The 21,012-nt window shown below is 39.6% G+C and overlaps 1 protein-coding gene across 3 annotated transcripts in view; it reads left to right on the forward strand.

The window, feature by feature from the left end:
• Window positions 1-21,012, forward strand: part of TPK1 (thiamin pyrophosphokinase 1) — a 306,701-nt gene that overhangs the window by 173,129 nt on the left and 112,560 nt on the right. For 2 of the 3 annotated variants that reach the window (XM_082046404.1, XM_082046403.1), the window contains exon 5: window positions 12,003-12,098. The exons of the other annotated variant lie outside the window; for it this stretch is intronic. In XM_082046404.1, the coding sequence (XP_081902530.1) occupies window positions 12,003-12,098 (96 nt within the window). The remainder of the gene's footprint in view (window positions 1-12,002; window positions 12,099-21,012) is intronic. 3 annotated transcript variants of the gene reach the window in all.

Here is a 21,012-nt window from a genome sequence, read left to right on the forward strand (position 1 = left end):
GGAAAAGCACATTGAGTTCCTACAAAAAAGGAGAGCAACTCTAACGCCTTCTGTCAGTAGAGAAAGGCTGCTTTTTATATACCACAGGTATTGCTTGTCTATAGGCTTGTCGTTGATGTTTTCTCTGTCTGGATGCTAGGGATTTTGAAATGTGAGTTTAAAGAAAGATTGGGAAAGAGAGAAAGTGTTACTGGGCATCAGCATGGACTGGGGATTTGTACTTATGTCACTCCTGCGTGCAAGGGGTGATATGGCTGCATAAAAAAGACTTCGGTAAATATCAGGAGAAACACATAGCAGGATCTCATGTGGTGTGGTACACTTTTCTGCTGGAAAAGAGCAAGACCTCCAAGGCTTGAAAAAATCTTTTAAGTAAACTGAACACAACACTTGAGGGTATACTGGAGAAAAACTTTCTCGTTACAAAGACAGACAGGATGACTGAAAAGGTTAGTTTAATCTGCATGTTTTATCATCCAGTTAGCGTATGCATTTCCTTCTCACAGCAAATCCAGCCCTGCAAAACGTTTAGGAAACATTTTCTTTGCAAGTACCCTCATACCTTCAGAAATGTCTGACAAATCTTTAACAGAATGGGTTTAAGGGCAATCACTAATGGTCATCATTGCTTGAAACTGCTTTGTAGTGGGAGGCTTTTGAGTGGTAGAGCCAGGTCTGGCATTGATGTGCCCATAGAGCTGTTCTATGCCTGCTCAGTGTAGATATAACCCACCTACCCATGAAATAGGTCATTGTGATCTAGCTAGCTGGCTTCCTAGAAGCAGTGGCAGTATTTAGATCTGTTTAGACTGTAAGACCCATCAGAGAAGACAGAGGCTTTCAGGTAGAGCCTATGCTGAACTTGTTGCCCACTAAAGCTTGCTTAGGTCCACTCCACTTTGCAATAACGGCATTGACTGTGGTAGAGACATAACCACTGTCTGCAAACCCCAGCTGGAAAAGAGCCAAATATTCTGAAAACTTCAGAATTTGGGGGCACATGTACCTGCATATCTTGCTATCTCCACATGGATCTGCTTCAGGCTTATAGGTCAGGCAAGATTCAGTCAAAATAATTGATATGTGGGGAAGACTTGCATAAGTTAAAAAAAAAATTTAAAATTGCCCCTTCAAAAAGTGAAAAATATAGCCCTGCTGAGTTTCTGATGTCTCTTCTCAGAGATTTTCGAAGGTGTAAGCTTTTTTTCAGATTTCTGATCAAAATGCACAAGCAGGTCTTGATATCTTTTCTTCTTTTCTTTCTAACAGCAGTAGTTTAAAATAGTGGATGGGTAGAACGAAGGAAAGCAGAAAAGGAGAAGCTCCCTGATGGGATTATGCGTTAGAATAGGGCCTTATGGAAATTTTATATTGCGCCTTACTGTCCTGAGTATTGGTATCAATGAATGTTAGATCAGGTTCACACAGCAATCATGTTAGCCTGTATAACTGATGGGATGCTCAAAGCACAGCAGGATGCTCCAGAGCTTCGTGCTTTGTCTAGGCAGCAGTCAGGGAAATGGCTTGTCTTGCATCCTTGCATGTTGCAGATAGTCTGTTAGGCCAGTCTGCCCTCATGTGTGCAGCCAGCTCCTTTAGAAACTTCCATTTGTATTTTAGTGAAATACGTATCTCTGCTTTTTTTGTTGCATTCAGTTCCTGAAAACCAGTTACAGAACTTAGCACAAATGGCTGTGGCTTGCATTTTGAATTATGAATGTGCCCTGACTGTTCCATTGCCCTTTGTCAACAACAGATGGCATGAGGCCAAATTCTGCTCTCAGTCGTGCTGGGGAAGATCATAGGATCTGATCTTTGACATAGATGTCTGTTCGGGGTGATCCACTTAAGACATACGCTACAGCATTCACAGATATCAGACCGGGACCCCCGCTTTCTGGAGATGGACATATATCTCTTAAAATATAACCTATCCAGTGGACTGTGGCTGATCACAGCTCACTGGATGGTTAGTGGAGTGGGTTCTGAACAGACCCTGTTAGAACAAGATGACTGCATAGTGCGTTTTGCAGTCTGTGTCTATTATGTTGTGTTAGCTTGTCAGGGACCATAGCTGTCTGTAAGGAGAGCTAGAAGTACCACTGGTAGACTTCAGAAATCAATGTCGCTATATAAAGCAAAAAAAATATCCTACTAGGAGAGACCTAGGGTATATCAATGCAAAATCTCATATTGCAAAGCCCCCGAGTAGTTGTTTATATATCATGTGGAAAAGAGATGGGGAGAAGGATGTTCAGCCTGATTGTGATGTGTTCCTTCTTTCTAAACCTGTCTATTGAAAAAGCAGGCCTAGAAGTAGGCCTGGAAGATAAAACTGGTTTTAGCTTACCAGGTAGTGAAGTGCTGTCAGACCTAAAGACTAAATGTTTGTTCAGCAGCCTCACATTGCAATTCAGAGTAGCTGAAGCCCTCCACAAATCAAAAATGCAGCAACAGTGTGAATATGATGTGTGACCTTTTATTATTCAAGAATCTACCTCTGTTATGCGGAAATATAGCAAATATCCTGAATTACACTTGGAAATGTGTTCGTACTCAGTGGAACACTTCCTAGTGATGAAGTCAGACCTGCTCTGCTGGGCAAGGGTTTGATTTTCCTGAGCTTCCCCTTATGTCTGTCAAAATGTCAGCATGTCAATTACTTGGGTTCACTGCTCCCGCATGGCTTGGTGATCTTTGGAAAAGGACTGTACAGCTAGTTGGTGGTTGTTGTTGTTTTTGTTATTGTTGTTTTTATTATGAATTTTCATTTGTTATTAGCTTTGCAATATCACTTGTTGAAATACAAAATAATTTTATTTTATTTTTAATTTAGGAGACCTGTTTCACTCATCTGCACGAAGATTAGGCATTGTTAATCTATTCAGTCTTTATAATTCTTGGACACATAAAGTTCAGTTCAGTAAACAACATTATAGTTAAATAAACACCAATGTGCCCTTTAACTTTGGCACCCCTTGGAACATTAGTACTTCTGACATGAGAATTTGTTGAAGCATGGGATAGGAACTTTCCTCCAATTATTTCCCCAAAGCAGTATCTCTTTCATGTGTTAATTTTCTGCCTGTAGTTAGCGTGGAGTAAGCATGGTTAAGAACAAAGTATTAACTTCACTCTGTATTATTGTTTCTGGTGTCGTATAAATATATAACCAGGATGTAGACCTGGTGTAGCGTTGCTGGGAGATACCCAGTTTTCCACCATGTAAACCTGCCGCCTTTCTCAGGCACCAGCACATACTGGAAATGTTATATAGTCTGCCTGTCCCAGATGATCTGCCTGGAGAAAGCAAAGGAGACATCCATAAATTTAAATTAGCCATTCCCTTCATAGAGAAAGAGAAATATGACTGGAAAGAAGACTGCAAAACTGAAGGAGGGGGAAGAGGGGCCAGGCACATAATTGAAAATGTTGAACGCAGAAGCAGACCTGAATTGGGCTAAGGATATGTATAGTCCAGCATCCTTCTTTTGATCTATATGAAATTATCCTGAAACAATGGGGGATTCTAGACAATGAATAAGCTCCCCCTACAGAAAGTTTCTTCTATTATTTGGAACATACAACTCTTATGCTGAGGCTGAGAGGTTTTAGAAACTGTCAGCGCAATAACAAGGTGGGGGCGGGGGGGGAAGTGTTATCTAGTCACATACCTAGCCAAGTTAGAAATTAATACACAAATTAAAGGCAGCCAGCTGGTTCATAAAGGAAAAATAACAAGCAGTGGGAAGTAATCAGTGACTTTCCTGAAGGATCAATCTTGGGAGTAAACTTGCTATTTTCTTTAATATGCCAATACCAAAAAGAAAAATGAGCTACTGAATTGTATTGCTAGCACAGATTTTGGAGGTTTATCCACAATAGGAGGATATTTCTTTTTTCAATTTGCTGTCTTGAGATAAGCAAAATCTTTGAATCACTTTGTACTCTTCTGGTACATGTAGACAGAGTTGTGTGAGAAAGTACCATTTTTCATGAGTATAACTAAAATTTGAGGCCTGGTCTTAATTAATTCTGTCCAGTCGTTGATATCTGAGATGCAGCTCCACTCTCACAGTCCAAATTATTTTCAGATCAATTACATATCTCTCAAACTATGGACATACTGGTAGATACTAGATGAGGAACAAGAATTTTATCACATAAAGCCTGTCTGAATGCAAAAGAGAGACTAACTGTACCGGTCATATATATTTAAATAAGAATAATGATTAGAAATGCCTTGCAGGGAGTTTTGTGCCATCCACGTTAACATTTCTTTTGCTATATCCTATGCATTTTTCACAGTCACAGTGCTCTTGGGTCCCTAGGTTGCTGGCAAAGGGTCATTAAGATAGTGTTTAGGATGGCTAAAGTTTCCCAGCACAAATCCTTGAAAGTACTCCAGTACAAGTCATGCTGTTTTCTCCTTGTTTTTCTTACCTTGAGATGAATCTTGAGAGTTAGTGATCAGTCTGGAAACTGGAGTTGATTCAAATACAGTGTCTGCTTATTAACTTTAGTTCTTCAGAGTGTCCGTCATCCTATGTGATAAAAGACAAAAGCTGTTAACCTGAAGAAGTTTTAATTAAAACAAACAACAAAACCAAAACGCCACATCTGTTTGGTTTCTGTGCATAAAATGTTGTAATTTGAAATGCAGGTAGCCTTTCTCTCTCCCTCCCACCTTGTAAAAGCTACCTCAGATGGTTGAACTGCAAGGAATACTGCATGTCATACTCTTCAGCTTTGTGGGGCATAGGATTAGTGTATGTGGCAGCTTTTCTGTTTCCTGCTTTATTTCAGGAGAGTGCTTGACTCACTTGCATTGTCATTGGTGTGAGTGCCAAAGATAGTATTAGTTTTACTATGTGTTTAAGTGTAGTTACAGCATTTTAGAAATGTTGCAGATCTTAGTCTTGGTTCAAAGTGCATCCAAGTCAACAAAAAAGACTCTCATTGATGTGACTGGATAGTGGCTCATGCCATCTGCAGTCAGTGGCATGTGCTTCCCTTCTGTCAAAGGCTGGTGCTTTTTCAGCACTCTGATTTCCCTTACATGAGCTACCTCATATCTTCATGCCTAAATGCACACAGACAGAGTAGCAATTCCTCATTCCAAGTTGTTTTCCAAGAAAAGCAAGGTACCGTATTCAGTCCTATCAATAGATTAGGATGCAAAAGGCCTAGTCAGCTTGGGAGACAAAAGCTTTTCATGGTACTGATTACAGAGGGAGCCTGACCATCAATTAAAACTCCTCTCTCTAAACCTTTGTTTTTCAGGCAAGGAAGGGCACACAAGGGAAATTTCAAAGAAGATCCAAAAATAGCAGGTGGCTGTCACTGCTGCGCTGTGCTTGGTTTCAATCATCAGATTGGAGAAATAACATGTCTGGGTTGCATAGGGATGTACAAATGTAGGTCTGGTGTTTAAACTCCAGAAATGGGTGTGGAGAGATACGGGGTGTATGTATGAAACTGCCATCTCTTGACAGACCCTTCTACCTCAGTTTTCTCATGCGACACTCTTACCTTTTCACTTGGTTATTAAGAATTTTGAAAAGATCTTAGTGGTCTTCTGATAAAGGTGTTGCAATGACACGTATTTTATTGCACTTTCTGACCTTTGGGTGAGTATTTAAAATGTTTGCTTTCATGCGCCAAACTCAACAAATCAGACGAATTTGCTTCAGTACAGATAAATACTGGGAATTTATCCAGTAAATGGAATGTTAGCTGTGCTGTTTGATTTTTGTTTCCTGTTTGTGTTTGTTTATTTGTTTCAAAATTTGTGAGGGGTTTTTCTTTGGTTGCTTAGATTTAGAAACCTCTGGTTTTCTGCTTTTCAGTTTGTTATAGGTGGCAAACAAGAAATGTTTGCTTTCTTCGGTATTGGTCAAATACCAACTAAACAGACTCATATTTTGTTCATTTTAAGTAATTGCCATGATTTCATGAACAATAGACTTTTCTTTTGAAAGGGGGCAACCTAATTAATGCAGAAGAACTCTTTCATTGCCGCTATCTCAACATCAAATATATGGTATAAAAAAGTTATTGTCTACCAGAAGCCACATGCTGCCTCATTAAAAACAAAACGAGGAAACATTTTATTTACTTCAAAAAGGACCATATCAAAATAGAAATAGGGGAAGGGAGGAGAGGCTGCAGCTGTTGCAGTCAAAGCTTCAACTACAGAGCTCTTTTTTTTAATGCTTGTCAAATTTGACAAGTTCATGCAGCTTTTGGTTTACGGAGGTGTGCATATGTTTACATATATTGACTGGTTTTGGGTCATGCCACCAGATAGTACTTGTTTAATAAATCAAGCAGTGGTCAAAACGGAATATTCTTGGTTTGCTTTTCAGTAATGGGGCTTTCACTTGAGTGTGGATTTCAGTTATTTGGCTTCCAGTGCATATGCTTCAACATGATTAATAAATTCTTTTAGTTAATCTGAATGGCAACGCCACTTAATGTGCAATTGGATGAGTCAAAACATCATCCACCCCAGAACTGAGGGCCAAGCAATCTGTACAGTATTAGCTTTGCGCTATTGCCAAGCAGTCAGCCAAATTCAAGTCCAAAAACTGAAAGGAAATGCATTTCACTTAATTATGTATTTTTGCCTATTTCAATATCCAAAATAATTTTCACCAATTACACATATTTGTTTTGTTCTCTACTACAAAAATCAAAAGGCAATTCATACAACTAAGCTGATCACAAGAGAAGCTGTCCAACAGTATTTGAAATTCCCCAAAGAAATTGGTGAACCTCACTGCTTTGCCTTCCATACTTGCATCCTGATCCCAAAATGCAAAGGGATTCAGTTCTCTAATTTCCTGATGGTTTGCAATTCATAGAGATAAACCAGCTCTTCGTTTCTGGTACCATCTTACTACATCAGTCTCCAGTAACTTATGGCCTGTGGGACATCTGTGCAACTTTTATGCCTATCAGTGGCTCTAAGCTAGATGTTCTATCTTTTTCCAATCCTATGTCTTTAAATGTTTTCAGAAACCTCACGTGACATTCTAGTCTGCTTTGTTTTTATCCCATGCTAGACTTGCTTTCCATTCTGGGAGAGCTGTTTTGGATGGGCTGTGAAACACTGGGCCAACAACAGAGATGACCCCTGTCCGGGTGACTGCCATCTCTGCAAGAAATGTTTCCCAAACTATTTCTTTTATTTATGATACTGAGTCAATGCTCTGGTCACACAACACCACCCTCCTATTATAGACAAGGTGGTCAAACATAATGTCTGTAATCTGTTAAACTTGTTTGATTATACATCCACATATTTATCTTCTTGGCTAGGCCTGGTCCAAGAGCCACAGTCCTTGTGCTCCCTTTCTTTTCATTGATGTGTGGTCTAGAGCAGCGCTTTGCTTGGAGCCACATATGCTTTTTCTACAGTTGTTCTTCAGTATCAACTGCATTGAGTCCAATTTGGAGTGTAAATACTTGTCTGCATATTTGGTATGAAAATTTGGGGGGGTTCCAAACATTCAGGTCACTGCAGCTAGTATACGAAGAATGTGAAGGTTTGGGGCTATTCCCTAAGTGGCCGAAAGTGGAATAGGATACTGGAGGGGTGAGATGACTGAAATTCCCATGGGCTAGTAACACTAAAACAAAACAAAACAAAACAAGAGAGAGAGAACTAGGCAACCCTCTATCTTCTTGCTGCTATTTGACCATTTCAGACTCTCTGAGGTGGAAATATTGCATACCGATATGGCACAAGTAAGGGAAATGTGTGTTAGGGAAGCCCGGAGCACAGGATGCTTGAGAAAAAGCTGAGGGAAACTGGTTTTACAAACTGGTATTACAAATGACAGTTTGTAATACAAGAGATCCCAGTTTGCCTTGAGCAACCTGAGCTAATCTAACCTATTCTGAGAGATTGGACCAGATGAAACAATTCTGTGAATCTACAGCTCTTACTTAGTTCGTCTGTGAGGTGTTGGGATTGACCCATTACTATTTGGGTAGGTGAGAGGGCAGGTGAGGTCTAGGGGAAGCAAAGTGTTTAGAAATACCATTTAATTTTTATAGGTTCCTTTAAACTTAATTTGTCTGTGCTGTAGTTTGGGGGGGCTCTATAAACTGTCCCCCTTCTTCTCTTTTAGCTTCAGGATACATGGTTTTCCTGTTTCCACCATTTACACTATATATAAATGCATCTGTGTTGAGATCGATACCTCAAAATTGAGCCTCAGTGCAACAGGAATTGTTAAAAGACTGAACTGGATGTCACTGGTGCACTAAGTGAGCACAGCCAGACACAGGCTTCAAACGATAGGCTCAAATGGCTTGCCATAGGAGGGTCTTGGAGAGAGAGTACAAATGGTACTTTTACTTTAGGTATTCTGTCCTAATTCTATTCTCATGCTCAGAAAGATTAGAGAAAGAACAAACATGACTTTCTTTTAATTAGAGATTCATAAGGACATGGGGGAATGGACATCTATACACTGCTTTCTTCAAACACACAACATACTGTGATGCATAATATTTCTAGAAATGGAAGAAATGCTGGGATGTTCAGATTGACATTTCAGTGCCTGTCTCATTTCTGTGTCTGTCTGAAATATAGGGTTCAATAATCCTATTATGTGTGTCTGGCACACTCCTCCTTCTTTAGCAATGTGCCTCCTATAACTGCTATAATAAGACAGAACAGCCAAAGCCTAATTCTGTGTGCCTCATCCTATCATTCAGCAAAGTTATATCGTCATCAGATGCAATCTATTGTTTTCTTTCCTGCTGTGTGGTATTGATTTTTCTAACCTTTCCTAATGTTAAATTTGTTTGGCTTTTTAACTTTCTTACCAAAGGTTAATGTTATTAAGTTGAGCAGACATCTATAAAACTACAGGCATTATTGCCTATCTTGCAATTGTTATATTGTCCTTTCATTAAACTCTGGCTGCACTGGAAAGCTCTGTCTTGAAGATTTTTGTCATTCGGGAATAATATGGTGAAGGTTGACAAGAACTGCATTTGAATTGTCATCCAATTCTGTGGTATAAAATATTGGATTCAATACATCAGGAGCAACAGATTTATCTAAAACTCTCTTACCATCAGTGAACGTGTACGGCACAAACCTTAATTCCAGTGAGTATGTAAAGAAGATTGAGGAAGGTATGAGTGCTGCTGCCTGTCCTCTTCCTCAGTATGGTCTGACCACACCAGTCTCTTTGCCATTGTGGCAAAAGGTGCAGATCTAAAATCTCTGTCAATTCTAGAAATGGTTATCTGTTTAATGTGGAAGGAAAATGAGAAATCACAGTTTAATCTGAAGGAAGTGGTAGCTTTTATGGTGGCCCTCTGTCAACGTTTTTCAGTAAGATCTAGAGCAAAACTTGTATAATGTTTCAAAGGTGCAGACAATGAGTAAACAGGTTCAGATACCACTGTTAAGCCAGGTTTCATTTTTAGTTACTGCTGCCACAGTACCCTCTTGGTATCAGTATCACAGGTACAGTAACTCGCCTTTAATGAATTGTGCATTTGACATCCTGGTTACACATTTATTTAGGTTGCATTTCTGTGACGTGTCGTTGAGGCCTTTTATTGTGAATATGTACAAAAGACAGGAGCAGGACTGAACACGGGATGTTTGTGTGTGATGCATCATGGCTTTATTCTGGAGCTGTGATAAATAAACTTTGGTGCTCTCCAGCCACCATGCTGACATTTTATTGCCTTGGTAGTACCTTGGAGTTGCTCTGAAATATTTTTCTTATCCAAGAATATCCTGAGAAGCTAGGCAAGAACTAACCTCAAGTGAAATGTTTTTAATAGTAGAAACCATAAAATAATCAATAATAAAATAATTTAAGCTGTAGTAGACGATCAGTTAAAAAAACCCTCCAGACAATTTGGTCTTCTCTGAGTGGAAAGCAGAACTGCAGCCTACCTGCAGATGCCAGAACATGACTGTCCAAGGAGGAGATCAAGCTTGTTAGTGAATGCAGGAAGGAGTATTTCAAAGTGCTGGAGGAGAGAGGTGGTTAAATTTTTTATTCATAAATCAGTACATATAAACAGCTTACTTCTGCCAATGCTGTGAAGCCAAGGAATGGCCCTGGCAAAAGATAAAAGACTTTCCTTCCATACTGCTAATTTAAGAGCTGGTAAATCACATTCTGTCTCTTCTCCCATGCTCAGCTGTCCCTGCCATTGATTTAGTCTTTGCCTGTCACGTTCTCATGCCGTTCAAAGGCTGATTGTGAAAGACTGGGAAGGTTCTGTCTGTTCACAGTTTCTCACAGCTTGGTCTGTCTTGCCAGTATCAACTCTGATAATTAGACTGTCTGAAAGCACCACCTTCTTGGTGAATGAGACATCTTTTCATTTAGTGGGGCTTTGATTAGCAAGTTCCCTTCAGTCGTTTTCAGGTCCGACTGTGAGCTTTCAGGGTGGCCTGAACATCCCTGTGCCTTTCTTGGGCTCCCTTCGTGTCTCTGGCTGGCATTGCACAACTCACATGTTCATTACAGATTCCAGATGGCTTGTGTCCCTTCTCCCCCTGCCAGTTTTATGTTTCAGCGTTTCCTGGTGAAGAGTGGAGAAGTGGCACATCTTCATATTGTTTCATGCTTAGCAGTGAGCCCAGGCTCCAGCTGCATTTTCCCCAGCGTCTTTGTGGTGGCAGCAGCAGCATCGCTTCTGCAAGAGAGATCTCTGGTTACATGTGCTATTGCAGCTATGTGATGCTTTACCTCAGTGCGCCTGTTATTACTACTTGAAAAGGTAATGAGAGCAATATCAAGGTTTCAGAAAGGCTACCGCTTTTGACCAGGTTTCCTTTCAGAAGTTTTAGAGAAGGGAGAAGGGGTATAATAAAGATAATGGCGTGATTTCCTTCTTTATCTCTTCCACTTCATCCAAATCCACTACTGCATGATGGTTTTGTTTAGTTTTATATGCATTCTTGCTGTGCAGGGAAGCATTTCAGTGATAGTGTATGTCTTCCTATTGGAGGCTCATTATTTTGTTGCATGCAGTCTGCTAAACTCCATCCATGCACTAATCTGGGAAATTTTGTCTTCTGTACCTTTATTTGTACAACTAAGGTAGAGGGGTTTTTTTTCTGATTTAAGAAAATAAGGTACTTTATACACATAGGCACACATACAAATATTCTGTAGTCTGAATGCTTTTCTCTTATCAGTTGTTATTGTGTATAGCAGAAACATAATATCTATCAGATAAAGGCAAAGCTAGGAGGCTTTTAAGAGGACCTTGAAGTGGTAGGAGAGGGAACCTCTAAATCCAGCGTCTATGGTTCTTATTGTAATTTATGATGCTGTATTGGGTATTTTGTGTCCTTGAAACATCTTTGAATAGTGACTTTACGTGGTAGATATACTCCACTTTTCCTTACCCAGCTTTTTATCAGAGGCTTAGGAGTTGGTTTAGCTTTCAATTAAGAAATGTGAACTCCTGCTTTTCTCCCCTTTAACATGCTCTCATCCATATCACCCCACTGCAAGAAAATTGTTGTTGCATCACTGCAAAATAACTAGTACAACTGTGCTGGTTCCCGGAAGCTTGAGCACTTTTGTATGCTTACATTTAAACATATTTGAATATATGTAGCAGAAATGTAGTAACTGTAGCACCAGGGAACAGTCATTTTCCTGAAACCTGATCCTGGAACTTACTGGTCATCCAGGGCTCACCACACCAGGACTTGTCCATCCAGCAGAGCATTGCAGAACATGCTTATCCGAACTCACAAATGTACTTGATGGGTTTTGAATGTCTACTGTGCCTCTTAAACTGCTGTTTCATAATAATTTGTTCAGCTGGGACCTATGGTCTTCGGGCTCTGTAAGGGTAATGGTCTTTTTACTTAATTCTGCATCTGCACACAGAGACTTGTTGACTGCAGTTGATTTTACCAAAGATATCATTAATTCTCCAAATTGAAAGTTGACTGGCATTATTTTCTTCTTCCCCTTTTGCTGTATCTTCCTTAGGGATGCGAGTTAATTGACACCATGGATCAGGACTTCACAGATTTCACCAAGTGCCTTCAGATACTCCAGAAAAAGATAGAGAAGAAGGGCCTCCAGGTAAAGGCGACACATCTTCTGTCTCTAGTTCTTACTAATTACTCTTCCTCTCAATCTATTTAGATTTATGTTTCAAGTTTGCACTGAAATGAAGCAATATTTTCTGTAGCCTTGCCGTTCTGTGGTTTTGCCATACTTTACTGCATACCTTGTAAGCATTGATGCTTCTGCTAAAAGGAATTACACAGTGTGTCAACAAACAAACGTTGGCTTTCTTAAAAGGCAGCTTGTATTGATCTCTCTTAATGAACTACCCAAAGTGCAGAAGAGCTGATGTGGCTGGTGTTCAAAGCCAGTGTCCCACTTCAGCATGTAAATATACTTTCAAGTCTTGGCACAATGAGCCTTGATGTTCATCTCTTTCCTCTCCCCTCCCAAAGGTGAGATGGGAGGGGGAAGCTTATCCTGCCAACCTTACATATGGTAAACAATATCTCCTTCTGCAAAAGGTTCCCCTGGAATCAAAGGGAGCCTTTGCAGAGCAAGCAGTGCACTAAACTTAAAAGAAGCCGTATGGAGTTGTCAGCTGCTCAGTTCTTTGGAAAGGCAAAGGAGGCAACGATCCCCCTCCCCTTCCACAGTTTGGTTTCAGAGGCCCACTTGTTTCATCTCTCTGAGACGCGAAGTTAAAATTCCTTGGGAAACTGCAACATGATGAGTCGATGGCAGATGTGCTCTTGGAAGTGCTGCCCTTTCCTCCGCAGGGAGCAGTCATTCCTAAGGGCTGAGCTCTCTCTTCTGCTCTGTACCTACGCGTGAAAGAAATCGAAAGGAAACGGCTGCTGCATACTCTCACCAACAATGAGGGCAAGAGTCATGTAAGAAAATAAAAATAACATCACAAGATGGAAGGAGGTGTGTAAACCTCCGCTTTTGCCATTTTTGTTGTAGCAGGATAGGGGAGTTGCCTGACTTCCTGAGATCACTGTAGTCCAAGAAAGCAGCAAGACATGCACATGCCAATACCGCTCCCTCTTTCTTCTCTTCTCACTTCAGGCTGCTGAATAATTAACCAGTTTTTGCTTGAGCTATTTTGAAATGTCTTGATTTTCTAAAGGAAATATGTGTCCATGGGACATTTGAGAGTTCTGTTGCACAATGCCCATCTGCAGTTGCATCTCCTCGTGCTGCCCTCAATACACACTGTTGTTCATCAGGTTTTTTACTCACCGGTATAGACAGAGATGGGAGTGTTTCTCCATACACTTACCTATCTGGCTGTGAGCCAGGAAACTCTATTATAGTTTGTTATTTTTCCCCTATAATTTATCATCACAAGAGCACAGAAGGGTGGTCTTGCTATCTAGGACATAAATGATAATGAGTGCTGTCAGAACAGATGAGCCACCTATGCCTAGGATTTTTTTTTTTACTTTGGCAAGTAAGGTGCTTCCCTATTAACAGAATTATCTTTAGAATGAAGGAGAACTTGAGTGTTTCCTGAATTTGGTTCATTATCATATCCCACCTATTGCTACAGAGGGATTTTTTTAAGCTATCACAAGAGATTTTATAATGAATAATCAATGTGTGTTTAAAATAAGAGCAATGGGAACGTGACAGCTACAGATGTGTTTCAATAATAAGTAGCCTATTTGTAAAACTTCTAACTCTTTGATCACTCTCCATGTTAAGTTGGCTAAAGGATACTACATTGTAATCCTTGATAATATCTTGTAAAGTACAAGCCAGACTGTAATTGCAGTAATTGTGTAGCGTTCATGCCTGTGTAGCAAACCTAATATTTCAGTTCAGTTATGTTTTCTTGCTGTTACATGTAAGATGTGCTTTAAATACAATCTGAGTTTTTCAGAGGTGCAAGAAGTAGCACAGATATGTCTTCTGAAACTAAGTACCATGTTCATTAAATGCTAGCTGCTTCTTGCTTCCAGTGTCTGTTCCATAAAACCTAGTAAAACAGTATCAGCTGAACCACGCACACTAGCTAAAGCATACATTTCTATTTTTGGTCTTATACATTTTCTGACATAATGAGTTTCAAGAAGTCATTGATTCAACTTAGGCAAATAATATATGTATAACTGTATATGTATGTATAATATGTATGTAACTGTATAAATTACTAGTTTGGGTTCCAATTTGCCCTTTGTTCAGAAGTATTAGGTATAATTCATTAGTAAGAGGCCTGGTGATTCTTTTGGATGTCCCGATAATGTAGTGCTTGATGGGTGGTCCCCCAATACCACAGAGATTCTGAGCACTTGCACCAAATACTGGCCTCAGTTTATGGGTGCAACCACTTGGCTCCTCTGAAGCTTGAGTTTCTTTAAATACCTAAATTTGCACTTAATTTAAGTGTCTTTGTGGGTAACATTCTGTCATAAAAAATGCCAAGTGGTAAGTAAACAGGCATTTCAAGCCATAGATCTAAAATCTTTGAGGAGAGTGCAAATTTCTTCAGAGAAGAAAGCTGTTATTGAATACTGTGGTCACCTGGGAAGTACATACAGCTAAGAAGAAAGAAAGGTCCAGGATCTGAAAACTAGAAGTGGATATAGAGGGGGTTCTTCATCTGCATGTGCATTTTTTGGCCTCAAGTACAAGCTTGCCTGTCACAATGTGGTGTTTTCTCCCCTTCTGGAAAAAAAAAATCATAAAAGCTTTCCTTTTATCTGAGAGTATTAATGGGGTGGAATACATCTTCCTGGTTCCAGGAGAAACATGTCTGTCTCCACCTTTGACTTTTACTCACTCTGTCTAGCTTATCCAGAATGTTTGTCAAAGAGGAATATGACAAAGAGACACTACAGATCTGTTTCCTCATGATTTATTGTTTAAGTTACTAAACAATGAAAGCATCTCTTTAGTATCTTAAAAAAAAAAAAAAAAAAGTCATGCTGTGTTTGCTGCTCTTTCTGCATAGCAATACGCTAAGCTAGGAAATTAATTACATTCAATGTATATACTGTATCTACAATCCTGTGACATAGTTTGTCTGGATGAAATTCAGCTGTGAGGAGCTGAGGTATTTGAAACTGATGTTCCTCTGTTGGTTAGAGAAAAAGTTATCATTTATCTGCTATACTGAACAGGTAAAATTCCTCCTCCCACCCGTCAGACACCTTTATGGAAGTTCTATGTCAAGGAGGTTTTTGAGCTCGCATGACCGTATGGGGGCAATATTTTGTTCCAAAGGAATTATATTTGTATAATTTATTTTCCATGGCTCTGCACCTCTGTCCTCCTCCTTCTCTTTCTTCTGCTCACCCACATAGTTTTTGAACAAATAACTTTTGAACAGCGGAATAAGGGGAACACTGGAAGATAATCATGTTCAACAGCTTTCTTAGAGGTCACCTGAGTGGGAGTGAAGGTGAGATAGGCACTCAGTGCCCCCACTGGAGAGGAGGCTGCAAAGCTAGTTCAGGTTTTACTGATTGTTGGAGAATTCAGTTTGAGAAGAGGCCTTAAAAATGTCTTTATCACAAGTGAAGATGCAATTGGAGTTGATGGTCAACAGAGACATAAATCTGGGAGAAAAAACTCCTAGTTAGTTCTTGAACTCCTTGTTCAATATAAACAACAGTAATTATTTCTTCTAGAATAATAGCCAAATCCATAACCACTTTTTCCTTATGTCTCAAATAACAATTCATAGAATAGTTTCTGAATCCTCACAGTCATTAATTTCTGGTTTACATTGCATATTTTGATTGCATAGCCAAGTCGTGCAGAAAGCAGCTTTGGGGTCATTTTGTGATATCTAAGTCACCTAATTATTATGTATTTATAACTACATACTGCAGTGAATGTTAGGATAAGCAGTTCTAACTTTATATGTGCAAGCTAGAATCAGTCTTAATTTTTGCTTTCCACAGCCCTAATTCATTTGTGAATTGCATTGTATTGGATAGGTGAACCAACTAAGTACCACCAACAGAATCTGACTCCTGAAGTTTCTTTCCAACCCAAAGGCTGTCAGATATTTCTCCTTCTCTTTCTGCATGACTGAGTGCATGTGCATACATGCACTTGTATGTATGTATGTATGTAAACGCACAGATTTTCTGGCAGTATACCTTCCTGGCCCTACGTGATGCTTTCTTAATGTCTTTATTTCTGCCATGTGTTTTCTTTTTATGTTGCTTATGGTCTATTGAACACTTTGGTGTGCACATTCTGCTTTAATCACTGTTTTATCCATTCTGAGTACTTTCCTTTCTTCATTACAAGACCTTCAAGTAAACTTATTTACAGTAATTTCTGTCTGGTACTACTTTGTGTTCTTAATTTTCTCTCGTGTAACACAAGCTATTTCAAGAAACCAACTGAACTGGCAAAATGATAGGCATTCCTACAGTATCTCTTATTTAGAGATCAATAGATCTCGCGTTAAAAGTGAACATTATTATCTTCAGTTTGCAGATTAGAGAGCAGAAGTACAGAAGCAACTTGTCCACATTCTCCCAGCATGCTAGCGGTACAGTTGGGGGTGATCCTCCAATTCCCAGTTTTCATCAAGTGCTCTTTCCATAACAGTGTCCCTGGTCCGACTGAGGCAGCTCACAGCAGCTCACACCACTGAGAAGTGGAAGTGTGTTTATCAGTGATACAGCCCCAAGGAGAATCCTCATAGTGTAAAGATAGATTTAAGTCATTATCTTTATCTCAGTTACAAACTCTGCTTTCTTTAACTGTATCATCTAAAATACCATTTAGTCTTAAAACTAAGCTCTGGGACTTTTCATTTAACTTTATTATCTCTTCTGCTTAAACAAAGTTAAAGCAGCTCATTTGGTTATATGGGCTGAAGATATAAAAAATGAATTTTATTGAAACCTACATGCCTTTTAGTGGTTTAATGTTAGTGTGTTTAAATTGATAAAAGCATCAGTGTCAATATGAAAAAGTGAAAATATTTAAACCAACTCTTCCTAAAAACCCTTTGCAGTAAAGGGATACTATACTAACATTTCCATTTTTAAATTACACTTTAAAGGTTCAATCTGTCAGCAGTCAAGGATGTTGCTCCTTTTAAGTGAATGCAAGCGTTCTTCTCTTTGTCCTTTAAAGAAAGTGTCAAATCAATCCACTTTATTTTCTGTTGAGGGCGGCTAAGCTAAAGATAATGTTAGTGAAGTCCTGTGTTTACAAAGTGCTGAAGAGAAGACGATGAAGTGATGTTCGTGTACCACCTTGAGCTATGCAGTGTTCAAACAGCTTATTAAGCACTCTCTGGCTTGTCTTTACACAAAAAAAGACCCTGAAGGAAAACAGAAAATACTCTAAAGTGAAAATCAGAAAATGCTTTAAAAGATAATATTTTTTTACATAAAGAGCAGTACCATGTAGAAGGGGTATCATTATTGCAAGTGCCAGTCTTTGTTTGGCTTGCCTTTGTTTTATTCTATCAGTTGAGGTTATTCCTGATGATGTGACATTTTTGTAACAGTAAATATATCAGCTTTAGTTCCTGACTGAATCATAATTCTGCTGCTCATGTTAGTAGTTTGTAATTTCATGCCAGATCTCTACTTGTTTTCATTTCAGAAAACTTCTGGGGACCCAGAACAGTAACAGGAGTGGCTGTTAAGCAAAAGTGTAGGAATGAGGACAGGCCATTACCATGATTTGGGAACAGGGAAGTAGCTAAATACCATAAGTATAAGAATAGGCAGTCTGGAAATTGTCATGGAGCTGGAGTGTAAAGCTTTTACAAGGTCTTTGAAGTTTGTGGCTCTGTCTCCAAATTCTATATGGGAGACAGGGCTAAGAATGAACCTGTTCTGTTTTGGTGGCATTGTGAAGTTTTTCTTCTTTATGCCTCACAGGAGGAGAATAGAAGATGCAAATGAGATATATTTTAGGGGAGGTTAGATATGTGTAATGAAAAGGTTTCTATACTGTCAAGTGCTGTATCAAAAGATTTTAATGAGTTATTAATAGTAATCCTCTTAATAAACCTTCCTGACAGGAAGAAACAAACGGATCTACATTGTTTCCTGTTAATTCCCACTTCTAAAACATAGAATTTCGTAGTGTCTTTCAATAAGAGTAAATCTCTCCTTTAGGGTGTACAGATGTCTCCTTGGGTGCTGTTTTGACTCTAAGGTCCAAATGTGGATTGCAGTATGTAGCCCATCTTTCCTACTGTTGAATTGTTTTAAGGCTTCCCTTTGTAAATTATGGCAAACTACATTTCTTGTTGTACAGGATATCAGAACTTGCCAGTTCTCAAAGAAATGCACCCTAATTTCATGTGAAGGAAGCAGGCTGTCTACCTGTTTCATTACAGCTGTGGGCATCAAGACACACTAAATATCTTTGTGTTAGAATAATTTAATGCAAGATGTGTGTCTGCAAGAACACAGTACATCACATACTGAGAAATTTTCTTGTATATTCCTTGTAAACTCTACTGGGGCTTGTATTTGATCTATGAAGGTAATTTAAAGAAAAAAGGCAAAAGGAGAGTGGGATTTCTGGAGAACACATTGATTTTCACTCCTTTGTTTAAAAAAGATAAACCTGATATCAAATTTGAGGAGAGGAAGAAGGGGGAAAATATGCTGTTTCTTTAGGAAGTTCAGCGGATGGGAGAGATCAAGGATATGCTTATTAACAAGACTGTGGAAGCTAATGAGGAAGCCAACTACTGTTCTCTGAATTTAGTCAAAGGCCAAGTACAAGGTCCTGCACATGGGTCAGGTCGACCCCCTGTATCAATACAGGCTGGGGGATGAAGGGATTGAGAGCAGCCTGGCCAAGAAGGACTTGAGTATACTGATGGATGAAAGATTGGACATGAGCCGGCAATGTGCACTTGCAGCCCTGAAGGTGAACTGTATCCTGGGCTGCATCAAAAGGAGCGTGGCCAGCAGGTTGAGGGAGGTGATTCTGCCCCTCTAGTGAGACCCCACCTGGAGTCCAGCATCCAGCTCTGGAGCCCTCAGCACAGGAAAGACATGGACCTGTTGGAGAGGGGCCAGAGGAGGCCACAAAAATGACCAGAGGGCTGGAACAGCTCTGCTGTGAGGACAGGGTGAGAGAGTTGGGGTTTTTCAGCTTGGAGAAGGCTCTGGGGACACCTTATTGCAGCCTTTCAGTACTTAAAAGGGACCTGTAAGAGAAATGGGGACAGACTTTTTAGCATGGTGTGTTATGATAGGACAAGGGATAATGGTTTTAAACTAAAAGCGGGGAGACAGGCTAGATGGAAGGAAGGAATTTTTTACGATGAGGGTGGTGAAACATTAGAACAAGTTGCCCAGAGAAGTGGTAGATGCCTCATCCCTGGAGACATTCCAGGCCAGGCTGGACGGGGCTCTGATCAACTTGATCTGGTTGAAGATGTCCCTGCTCATTGCAGGGGAGTCGGACTACATGACCTTTGAAGGTCTCTTCCAACCCAAACTATTCCATGATTCTATATTTGAAACAGAAAACGTGAGGTTACTACAGGTGATTTACTGTTCCCTTTGTAACCACCAATTTTGTACTGTTTATAACTCCTTTTGATAGGAGAGGTGGTTTTTCTTCCCATTCTAGCCCTGTCGGCTTCACAGGAGCACAGCTTCCCTGATGGCAGCTATTGCTGATGTAACTGTGCTGGGAAAGTGGTTGAGCTACACTCTCATACCACTGATCTCAAAAGAATGTCGTACTTACATTGGAGGTGGGTGTTGTAGTAGGTAACCTTGAACAGCCATAGGTTTTGACACCAGGAATTTCTCTGCAGTTCAAGGACTGACAGGAGTTTGCTGCCTGAGATTTTCATAAATAACTTGGTTTATTTTTTTCTGCTTGACACATGAATACTGTGATGTTACGCAACCTCCTGTAAGTTATGAGTATTTTTTTATGAAATTCTGTTTAGTTAATGGGATATAAGTTTATATATAAGCATATTAAGAAAACTATGCTGATGCAGCTAATTTTAACTGCAGATTATAATAGGGCATTTTTTACATCTCAAATATTATTTCTTCCTACGAAATTGAGATGCTTGTCAAGAATAAGTGACAGGTTTTTCGCTATTGGTGGGATAGTTTCATGAAAACCTTTAGCAGTTTTCTACATCCATGATTGTAGAAACAGTGTCTTTAGAGAGAACAGTTTCATAACTTCATAAACTGCAGTAACCTTGTCCTTCAAGCTGTAGGTGAATCAACAAATTAACCTTTTTCTGTGGCTTCGTTTTTGTCCTGTGCAAGGAAGCTTATTTAACCTAAGAAGTGTATATAAGAACACTTCCTTAACAGTTTTGTTTTGTTTTTCCCCCATGACATTTTCCCTCTGTTTGTAACAGAGAATGGCCTTTGAACAGTAAAGAGAAACAATGAATTTGTAATATTGGTCAAATCATTTGAAGCTGTGGTGGGTCCTTCTCTTTTTTTCTTATCTAGAAAGAGTATTGGGGATGAAGGGGAAAGGAAGGTCTTAGGACTGTGGCAAAGCAAAAGGTGGTTTAACCTGTAGCCCTGAGGCCTAGCTGCCTTCTGCAGTCCTTTGACTTTCCCTCATCTTGAACTCTGGACCTCTTGGCTGATACGAGAAATTTTCAAGAAGTGGTGGAGAGGCTTACGGTAATTTAATTCTTCATAAATATTGTAAAAATGAGGCAGACTGGTTATACTTGAAAAGCCCCTACAGCATTCCCACTGTAAACAAGGCAGTAGCTCAACAGAGGTGGAGACTGAAGGGTGTTCGTAGCAGAGCCACACTGGCAACCAGACTTTGCTAGTTATGATGCTCACACTGTTCTTTTTTCTTTTTCTTTTTTTTTTTTTTAATTAATCAGTTACATTTTGTTTTGACTTTGTCTCTGCTAAGGAGGGGACTCAGGGAATGGCCTCTTCAACTTGCCTAAAGAACCCATCGAGCTTCCCTTTTAAACAACTGAACAACTAAGTACTGAACAATTAAAGCTCAATATTTTGTGCAATTTAAATGT

This window comes from Streptopelia decaocto (genome assembly GCF_964273445.1).
Source record: "Streptopelia decaocto genome assembly, chromosome: 2".
Lineage (NCBI taxonomy): Eukaryota > Metazoa > Chordata > Aves > Columbiformes > Columbidae > Streptopelia > Streptopelia decaocto.